The 11,055-nt window shown below is 38.3% G+C and overlaps 1 protein-coding gene across 1 annotated transcript; it reads right to left on the bottom strand.

Annotated features, from left to right (window-relative positions):
- Positions 1-1,469: 1,469 nt before the first annotated feature.
- Positions 1,470-10,285, bottom strand: DHRS9 (dehydrogenase/reductase 9). The gene is made up of 4 exons (XM_025039519.1): positions 9,923-10,285; positions 8,504-8,762; positions 4,818-4,981; positions 1,470-2,097 (listed from the first exon to the last, which is right to left on the bottom strand). The coding sequence occupies exons 1-4, from the start codon at positions 10,233-10,235 to the stop codon at positions 1,874-1,876; spliced, it is 960 nt and encodes a 319-aa protein (XP_024895287.1). The 5' UTR covers positions 10,236-10,285; the 3' UTR covers positions 1,470-1,873.
- Between the last annotated feature and the right edge of the window lie 770 nt (positions 10,286-11,055).

The following is an 11,055-nucleotide window of genomic DNA, read 5'->3' as shown; positions in this document are numbered from 1 at the left end:
CTTACACCTTTATACTCCAAAACATCCCACATTTTCATTTAGTTTTAAAGCTTTAAAAGTTGGGTAAATAATTTAGGTTTTATTTTGATATGTTACCATATTTGTGAGCTTTCATTTAAATAGAGCTTTTTTATGGTTGGATAAAATAGAGAGTTACCAATCATAACTATTGGGATACATGAGCAAAGAACTCAGGTCTAGACTAAACTAAGTAAATAACACCATTAGGAAGGACCAACAACAGACTGGAATGATTGAAATTCAGCAAAGGAGATTCCTGCAGATTCTAAAAGTCTTGGCAGCCCAGGAGGCCTAGATCAGAGAGAGGCAGGCCAGACATTTTTGAAGCTGTGAAATGAAGCCAAAATCTGGGAATTCAAGATTAGAAGAAGGAGCCCCAGTAAACAACGTTGGTGAACTTCAGCTCCATGGACAAGTCGAGTGTGGGTTTCCTAATCCACAGGTGGTTAATTGTAACCAGAAGAAATCAGAAATCTACCAGTGATCTGTCTCTAGGGCTAGGGCCAAGATGTGAATGACTTCACAGGAAGGTAGTGACAATAGTTTAGCTAACTTTGCTTGAGAGTTCTTCCATTTGATTCTTGCTGCAACTTACTTCATTTTCATGCAAAAAGGATGAATGTACCTTTCCTCAAAATAATGAAATATATGTCCAGGTGGACTGACACCATTGGTAATTTGATTTTTCAAAGTCATCAATATGTTGTACACGTGAAAAAAGGAAATTACCTAGTAAGCAAATGTTTCCAGAAAGGTGAATGAAAATGATTGGAATTATTGATATCTTTAGATGGATATAGTTTTAAACAGAAGATTTAAATATTTTCTTCACAATACGTGTATGTTGTGTGGGTCCACGATCAATTCAATTTAGAACCATGAATGTGAGCAAGGAGCAGACTGTCGTGGTAACTGTAGGCTAAAGAGAGTCTTTTATTTAGCTCTATGTTTTCATGCGTTTTCAAGCACCTCAAATATAGAATTTCCAACCATTTTCAGGTATAAGTTGTATTGGATATTCCTAGTCTTATTATATTCACATCACAGAATAAACATAAATATTCCACACAGTTTTCTTCTTTTGGAATGCGTGGTTACTCTGCTGTTACCATCCTTCCACCAGACAGCTGTGTGTGCATCAGTGTTCCCAGTGGCCTTGAAAGGGTTGTTCATCTTCCATAGTTCCCTGTAAAGTAGGCAGGTTGTCTTAGAGTCTCTTTACTCCTACTTTTATAGCCGCTTGTTTTTTCAGTCCTCTATTCCTTTTCCTTCACTCCTACATGCAGTACTACCTAATGTTTTTCTGTTGCCCCTTAGCTTATATCAGTCACATAATACTTCGGTACCTGTCCCTCTCCTGCCCCCATCAAAGTTTACAGAACTGAGTTCCAGTCCTTCACAGTCTTATTCTCAACAAGATAACAGAACATGTCTAATTCTTTTATGAAAATATTCTACTTATCTCTGAACATTTCGATAAGAGACAAATATTTAACGTACTGGAGTTACTCTAAGTGGTGGGGATTAGAAGCATGGGGCAAGCTATGATGGAGATCATTTTGGATGAGAAAGTCTTTCAATTGCCCTTTTGTCATACGAGGAAGGCAAAACTTAAATGTTGGGCAGGTACCATGTGATATACTATCCCTGCCTTTCTTTTCAAAGAAAACTTGAGAAGGGACACTGGGACATCATCAGTGGTGGTAGGATTCCTTCATTTACCAAAAGAAGCATCATCTAAATGAGTCCAGGTGAGATTAGGTAAGAAATGAGATAAAAAAAAAAAAAGAGAGACTTGTTCTTGAAATCAGCCGAACTCATAGCCTGGGGCAGGCATTTGTAGTCAGCTGAGTCACACTGCCTTGGGATTAGCCAGCTCAACTTTCCATTTTAATAATAAAAAGTCTTGCAAAACTGCTGGCATGTGAGACAGAGGTATCCAGAAAATCTTGGCATCTTTTCCAGCAGCATAACGTGTCTTAGGGAAGAGACTTGTGAGAGCATGGTCCATGCACTCCACCACCAGGGAGAGGTCCAGGTTCACACAGGATATGTTGCCTTTCATTTTGTCTAGACCTGTAAAAAAGAGAAAAAAGTACATTCATTCTTTGTCAAAAAGGGAAAAAGAGTATGTGAGGTTAGGGTGCAAAGAGGATGATGCATACGTGGGAATTCAAACTTGCCATTATAATTGAGGCCCATGGTGATGGGTTTCTATCTATTCCTTAGAAAAGCATGCAGGAGTGCTTTCTTTAGACTGTTGGCTCTTAAATTTGAGTGGGCAGCAAAATCTCCTAGAGGGCTTGTTAAAACTCAGATCGCTGTGTCCCACCTCCAGTAGGTGTAAAGTGAGGTCCAAGAATATGCATTTCTATCAAGTTTCCAGGTGATGCTGATGGCACTGGTCTAGAGACTAAACTTTGAGAAGCACTCTTTTCAAGCAACAAGGTAAAGATACTTCATAAAGTCTATGAGCCTCCTGAGCCCAGGAAATTATGGGTTTGATTCTGAATTTGTTTTAAGGGAGTACTATGTTTATAGGAAATGCGGGTATACACGTAGTTTGTGCGTGTGTGTGCAGGTAGTCATATATCACCTATCTCTATAACCCGGTGAATAAAGAGAGTCATTCCCCAAAAGCCTTGACTCAGGAAGCTAAACATATCCTGGTTCTCAGGCAAGTGAAGTGTTTGAGTAATGACTTAAGGTACTTTTGAAGAGGTAGGTATTTTATCAAGGGATTGGTAATGGCTTGGAGCGTTCCTCCTATGCTCTTAAAACACACCTGAGTTGTGTTTTCTCAAGGGAAATGTATTATTTTAAATCTTCCTTTCAACTTCAGGCCCCAGTAGCCACAAGTTGTTCAAAAAGCCTCACAGTTTACCTAATAAGTCTTAGTGTTACTGTAAACTCCTACTACCCCACCCTGGGGAACGAAGAAAAGTGAGCTTGAATTTGTGGTCTGCTTTGGAACTGAGTCTTGCTGATCTCTAAGTCCTGACTTGGAAAACTCTAATAAGTAAATCTGTGTAAAACTGGGTTTGAATCCAACTGGTACTTCTGAGACAGGACATTTGAACCAGGGGCCAATGCAAATATAATTTTGAGATGGAAGTTGATGATATATTTATATGCATTTAGAAAGTATCAATGTCAATATCAATAAAGAAAGCTCTTTTAAATGAAAGTTTTGTTTCTGAATTTACTCAGAACCTTCAGAATTGGTAAGGGAGTGAGAAAAAGCATTTAATGGCAGTGGTTTTAAACCTACAGCAACATGTCGGCACTGTCAAACCAGATGTTCTAGTTGATATATATATGTGTGTATCTCTGTGTGCATATGTGTGTGTGTGTGTGTGTGTGTGTGTGTGTGTGTGCGTGTGTTTGTGTGTCTATAGTGGGTGGGGTGGTTGGGGGAGTCAGTCATTCTAAAAACCTCCCCAGGTGTCTCTGACTTGATCTTGGCTCCGCCTTGCAAACTCCTAGCCTTGAACCTTACTACAATTGGCTGTCTTACCAAGCCCCTGATGAAGAAGAAAGGTCACAGTTTGGGGGGATAGAGTGACACTATTAGGAGGGGCTTGGTCCAGCTCAAAGCAGGAGCTCAGTACGAGTTCGAAGAATATCAAGTATACTTTAACAGGGCCAGAAAGTTTGAGGTGGAGGTGCAGCCCTGATACAGGAAGTACGACCAGCTCTGTAATGCCTTGTTGACAGTATAGTGTGGTGCCCAAGAATAAATGGCAAAGTCAGGGTAACTGGATACAAATCTAACTTCCCCTTACTTACTAATTGTGCAACTTCGGGCAAGTTATTTCTCTGTGTCTCTGTTTCTACAAAATTAAGATGGTAGCTACACATAGGGTTTATTTGGGCATTTTAAATGAAAGAGTTCATGTAAAGCTATTATAATGGTGACAGGTACATAGTAAATTTTCACTATGTTAGTTCTCATAATCTAATCTTTATTATTATTCCTCCATCCCTGACTCAGTCTCTGGACTAATGTTACTTCTTCCATCTCCACTCCCCATGCATTCATGCTCCAGAAACTTTCTACCAACATAATTCCTTCCAGTCCTTTAAGCTTTATTCAAACCTGACTTGTCACATAAAGGCTTCTTAACCAGCAATGGTTTTTTTGTTTTGTTTTTTGTTTCCCCTTGGTATGAATTCCTAGGGCATTTAGAGACCACACTATCTAGCACCCTTCTGGGCTGTTGGGTTAAGTCTAAGAAGTAAAGGATCGATTTTCTTGCATGCTATACAGTCTCATTGTTTTATAGTCTCACTTCATTACTTTTTGTTGTCAACTAGATTGTAAGCTAGTCAAGGGTCAGAGTCTGAGTCTTTATATTTTGTAATCTCTATAAGTCCTGAAACAATGTTGAGTGAGTGGTTGGTGTTTACCAAAAAGAGGAGTTTTGTGTAGAGGTGAAGACCATGGGTCCTAGCACAGGCACAAACAAGAGGAGTTGTATTACCTCGGTTGAGACATTTCAGCTTTCCAAGCCTCTGCTCACTACTTCCATAGTTTTTTTGAGGAGTAAATGGTATACATAATTTATAAGGTGCTTAGTAGAGAACATGGCACTTAGTAAATAATCAATAAATGTTTATAAACTCTCTGAGAAGCAAAAGATAACATTGGAATTAATAGGAACACCTGATCCATACCTAAGATCCTTATTGGACTATTATTATGAGAGCCTTATTTTTTCATTTATGTTCAAGCCTCCTTCATGATGTTTAGGACAAAGAATCCCAGAGGACCCAGGGCCCACCCAGAAACTCACATTTTTCAATGTAACTTTCTCCATATTGTTGTTTGATATCTGGAGACAGTTGTTTCCAAATGGCGAGTTTTTTTTCAGCGGTCTTTACTGGATCTGACAATTCTGTTTTGAACAATCCTGGTTCTATGCATGAGACGTGCACACCGAAAGCCTTCATGTCCCGTCTGTGAAAAGAATGCATTGCTGATGTTTAATGGAGGTTTATTTGGAGAATGTGTTCATTTGGCTGACTCTTTTCTTGTGGATTTTTTTGTGGAATCGCAGAACTGGGTGAATTGGAAAGGAGCATCTTGTTCTACCCTGCTTATTCTGCAGATGAAGAACCTGAAGTTCAGTGGGTGAAGTGAGGACTAGTTTAGTGAAAATATAGGAAAGAGATCTGGGAGGACCCTTTTCCTGGTCCAGTGTTTCCCCTTAGCTGTACTCTTATTAGACTGAGAAGCATTCCGGCTAAGGTCAGGTTCTTTTCAGTCCTCAAGTGTAACTTATGGTGAAATTGACTAACACCTGGCCTGGAAAAACAAGTTTATCTCCATTCTAGGAATGTGAGGAGATTACAGCTGAATGAAGATGTGCTGAGGGACACAATGTGACAATCTTGACTTGACTAACCTGTTCTCAATGCTGCTCAGCAAGTTTTTCATCATGTTGCTGCAGAAAATCAAGTCTACGCATTTATTAGGCAACAGGGTTTTGGGGGAATTGTGGTGCCCCTTTCTTTAAAGCAATTCAATGTATGACAAATCATTATATGAATAATTATTTTCTATATTTAATTTATATTTCCAGTAAGAATATATAAGAAAGCAATTACTGGTGAATTTAAATGTGATTGAATTTATCTTAGGTTCTGCTTTCTAGCAAGACAGCTATTGTTTAGTTTTAAGTACATTTTACAAGAATGCAAATTAGTTTGACCTTGACATATTTTGAAAGGTACTCACTTGTATTAAAATAAAAAAGATTATTTTTCAACTTAATTGTCTTTCAGTCACCTATCTTCTGATCTCTTTTGCATTGTGGAAAATAACAGTGCCAAGGGGTATTTAGGAAGACTTATCTCCCCACTTACTCATGAAAATAACATATACTCTAAGGACAAATGGCTTTACGCCACTCAACTAACTTTCCCAGGTAAGTAAAACCAGTATGAAACCAATATACTTGCTGGGCAAGTACAGCTTTAAAGAGTCCCCACCCTTTCCCAGTTGGACTGCCTCCTCTAAGCTCTCCTACTTATAAAAATTCTGGAGTACCACAGGACTGCGGCTTGCATACAATGGTATTGAAAATACCAGTTCCATGATTTAGAAAGAAATAAACCCTCCTTATCGGTTAATTGCAGGCATGGCATAGCTGCATTGCAATCTCGCAAACCTTTCAGTTGAAATCTCTCTTTAACAGTGGATAAATCTCTAAGTATACTAAAATATTATTATGACACTGTTGCTGAAAGTAGAACCAAGGGGCAACCAAGGAGACTAATGAAAGTACACCATGACCTTGCTATTCAAAGTGGGATCCCTGAACCATGGGCAGTTCTGATTCAGTGGGTCTGGGGTGGGTCCCAATTTTCTGCTTGCTATAAATGCAGAAAATTGGGGCCCACCCCAGACCCAGTGAATCAGAATCTGAATTTTGAAAAAAATTAAGGTGATTCATATGCACATTAACATTTAAGAAGCATTGTTCTGACATTATTGTGTTTACTTCCTGGGAGAATCAAACCCGGCAACCTGATCAAATGGCCAGACAGAGTTGCTCTATCCCTATTAATCTCAGTAGAATAATCTAACCTTTTATTAGTAAGCTAAACCTAGATCCATGACATAGAGCACAACTCTAAAATGTGCCTTCAACAAATACTACTTGAATAAATAAATGGATGAATTGAGGGAAAGACTATACCTAATTTTGTCTTTTCTCTTGCATATCATGGCACACTAAGCTGGATATCTTCCATTTGCTTCTCTAGTATTCTCACCCTTCTGCCTGATCTGTATCCTGGGAGGCCAACCTATATTAATTATATCTGGGCTTTCTGTAGGGTACAGTCAATTGGGAGTACTGGAGGGAGATCAGGGAGAGAACAGAGAAAGAGGTTGGGCTAGTTATTCCCCCTGTGATGTCAACACTGGTTACTTTTTTCCGTCAATTGAAGATGACAGCCTCTATGTATCCAAGTTCTAGAAACTTCCTTGTCTCCTTCCTTCAGTCCTGTGGTTAGAGCTGCCCCTGCTGTCATTAATCTCTAGATACTACACTATCTTTTGGGATTTCCCTGCACAACTCCCATGTTTGTCAATAATCCTTTAAGTAAGCTCTGCTATATTCACCTAATTTTAATGTGCCTCCATTTCCTACCAGAATCTTGACTAATGCAACCACTTGCAATTTAGGGGCTTTGAACTGATAGTAATTTGTTCTGGTTCCAGGTAAAATTGACAAAGTGTCCACCCCGTCCCTGCATCTTTTCCACTGAACGTAGCTACAAAACTTGGACAGACTGCATGGAACAGCTTCTTAAGAACTCTAAAATGAAAATGTTAGCAGTTGAGGTAGAAAAGAAAACTAAATTTTAAAATTCCACTGAGCTACTTGAAAAATACAATAACCAAAATAAAATATTTATTGATTGGACTCAATAGCAGAATGGAATAGAAGAAAAGTCAGTACATTTGAAGAAAGATTGTTAGAAATTATCCAATCTGAACAGCAGAGAGAAAAATAATCAAAAAAGTGAAAAGAACCTTAGGGATTTGTGTCACAAAACCAACAGTTCTAACATTTGTGTTATATAGTCTTAGAAGGAAGCTAGAGAGTGGATTGCGGAAAAAAATATTTGATGAACTAATGGCTGAAAACTCCCTAAATTTGGTAAAAGACATAACCCTACAGACTCAAGCAGCCCAGTGAAACTCAAACATTATAAACCCCTAAAGAAATACATGCTTGGAGGTGCTGAGTTGGGGCGTTTATTTGCTAAATTGGTCCTTTGTTTTGAGCTCTGGGGTTCCCTGACAGCACACAGCAAAAAGATGTGCTCAGTGCTTTCTCATGGCAGCAAAATATCCGCCTTTGATCAGTAAACTTCTGCTCCGAGTTTCATTTGGAAATGGTAGCACCAGAGAAAAGCTGTCTTTCTTATCCTCGGGGTTGGAGTGAAGAGGTTACGGTTCATTTAGCTAGAGTGTCTGAAATGTATGGAGATTTGGGTCCAGAACTTGCAACAAGAGGAAAAAAAGGCTGCATAGCTGAGTCATTACTTTGTGATATTCTATTTACTTTACCAGATAATTTTCTACTGAGGATTTAAATAAGATAATATTATTTTGTCTGCCACTGACAGTAACACCAATGGAGAGACCTACCCTGATTTAACCTTTGTATGTGATTCCTGAACTATTTAACAAGTTGTCCTGTTGAATATAAATTTATCACCACTATCAGCATCATGCATTAAAGCAAAAAATAAAAAATGTTTAAATCTCAGTTCTATAAACATAGACTTAGGTTCAAATCTCAGTTGGATGACTTTGGGCAAGTTATTTAATCTCTCTTAGTTTCACTGGGATCATCTATAAATTGTGAATAATTTAAAGCAGCAAATAGAGTGTCTGGTACATAATAAACATTCAATAAATGTTAGCAGCTATTATTTACTAATATGTCAGTGTTTACTTTACCTTAAGCTGTCATTGAAGCCTTCGACTGCATATTTAGATGGAGTATAGCCCCCTCCGCCGAATGCAAGCCGACCCGCAATGCTGGAGACATTGATAACCCTCCCTCGAGCTTTTTTGACTAAAGGAAGCATATTTAATGTCACATCGATGAGTCCAAACAAGTTCACTTCTACAGGTTCTCTGTAGTCCTCCACTGTCAGCCAGTCAGTGGGAGCCAGTGCACCAAGAACACCAGCATTGTTGATCAGACCCCAGAGACCTAGAACAGGGAGGAAGGAAAGGAGGTGTGGTAGCAGCATCCTTAATGGAAATACAGCCCCCGCTTTACACAATGGTGTCATTTCCTCCTCTAGTCATACTTCTGCTTTGAAATACTTTGCACTTTAGGGAAGCGATAGCAGAAAGGGTAGGAGACTAAATTTACATAGTTGAAGTTTTGTTATTGGAAACCACCTCAGAATTATTCTATTTCTGGTTCTGATTGTCAAATACAGATACTGTCTCAGTGAGAATATTTATAAACTGTTATATGTGGACAAAAAAACCCCCCCAAAACCAAAAAAAAACCCAAACAAAAACCCCCTAAAAAACCAAAAAACCCCCCCCCCCCCCGCATGTATATGGACATGTTTATTTTTGGTGAAAAACAGTTTATCATTCACTTGGCTTATTTACAATGGGAAACATTTAATATGTGCAAAGGTTTTGAAATTCAAGCTTTAAAATTATCTGGAGCTTTTTAAAACCATTGGTTTTGAGGTTCAGACTCTCAACTATATTGTAGAGATAGTGATAGAGAAAAACATTTGTTTTTCCCTTTGTGGCTCCAAATATCTTCATCCATGAAAAAATTTCAAACTGCATTCAAGCCAATAAAAGTCCTCAAGTTCAGAATGCTGTCATGTAATGCAGAATGAAGTCCAATGGCTCACTACTCTACCATGACTATCTAAGACACCTATTCTCAAATTCTCATGCCATTATATGCTTTCCTATTGAAATATATAAGCTCTGGAATCATTTTGTAGTGAGAAGCAGGTCCCAGGTATACAGATGGCAATTCAAAGATTGTTCCCATATTCTCCTACAGATTTTAGCCCCAAGTTGCTTTGCTGTGTATATGGCTAAAGTAGCACTTCATGGGAGGAGACCAGCAAAAGTCAATACCTCCATCTCAGTTCTAAATTCAGCCACTGGGACTTAAGACTGAAGAGAACTTGGGCTGTGTCTCTCACACACACAGAGAGCTTGCAGCTTGGAACTACGTGGGCTATCCTAAGATTTCTCTACGCTCTCTAGTGTATAGCTGGTATTTAGGAGATATTTTCTTGAAAGGCTATTTAAAATCTGAACACATTTTATTTTACTTTAGTTACTTCACAGCACCCCCTCAAGTCTCCACATTCCCACATCACTCACCTTTTTCCCCAACTTGATTTTTCACCCACTGGGCAGTCCTCTTGACATTCTCTGGGTCAGTTACATCCAGAAGCATAGTGTGAAGCCTCTCTGAGGTTTCTGCTTTTAAAGCTGTTAATCCTGATTCAGTCAGACAGGCAGCAATTACATGAAATCCTTTTTTATCAAAAGTTCTGGCTGCCAAGTTTCCAAAACCAGTGTCACATCCAGTAATGAAAACGTACTTATCAGTGATGTCTGCAATCTTTAGCTGTCCTTTATAATTCCATAAAAAACCACAAAGAATTAGGAGGGCTAACACCAAAAGGAGCATTTTGTTTTTCCTGTGTATGACAGGGACACTTCTTTCTTGAACAATAAAAGATGTTGTCCTGAATGTGCAAAATTAGAAAAAAAAATTCAAATTAGAACCATCAAGGCATTATAAGCTACGATTGATGAACGAGATATTTTAATACATTTGAGTGGATAAATACATGATTAAAAAAGTAACACATTTGATTGAGAAGATGATCATTTAAGTGCTGAACCACTCCTCTAAAGTAATGCAAAAACTAATTAAGTAATAGCAAAAGTAAATGGAAGAGATTGAGAGAGAGAGAAGAGCCATAGCAAAGCTGATACAGGTCATTGAATTGATGTGACATTAATCTCATGAAATTCAAGAGTAGAAGAGACAACATCTATTAGAAAATGTTGTTCAATTTTAATTGATTGATCAGATTCTTAATTATTTTCAGACTGCTAGGAAAAGTAGTGGTTTGGTGTTGCCACTACAAAAATATTTGCAAGTTGGTTTCCATTTTCTTATTTCAGTGGGTTAATGTCATCTTTCAACTCAATTCTAAGACCATTACAACTTAATACGGAGCGTATTACTGAGATAATAACAATTTTTTTCAGACTAGAATGATTAATGGATGCTCAAACTAGTAGGTGAAATTCTGACGAGAAATGGTAATTATAGAATCTCAAAGAATCGCCCCATAGGACACGTACTAATTAAAAAAAGAGCAATAGTAATTTTACAGTGGGGAGATCTAACAGATACCACCTGAACCAAGTGATAAAAATCAATACTTATGGTTATAGGAGAAACCAAGGTCATGCGCCCTCTGGTATGGCACACTCTT

The sequence above is a fragment of the Pteropus alecto genome, unplaced genomic scaffold (genome assembly GCF_000325575.1).
Source record: "Pteropus alecto unplaced genomic scaffold, ASM32557v1 scaffold3, whole genome shotgun sequence".
In the NCBI taxonomy this organism is placed as follows: domain Eukaryota; kingdom Metazoa; phylum Chordata; class Mammalia; order Chiroptera; family Pteropodidae; genus Pteropus; species Pteropus alecto.
Note: the sequence above shows the minus strand (reverse complement) of the source record. Positions and strands in the feature narration are given on the sequence as shown.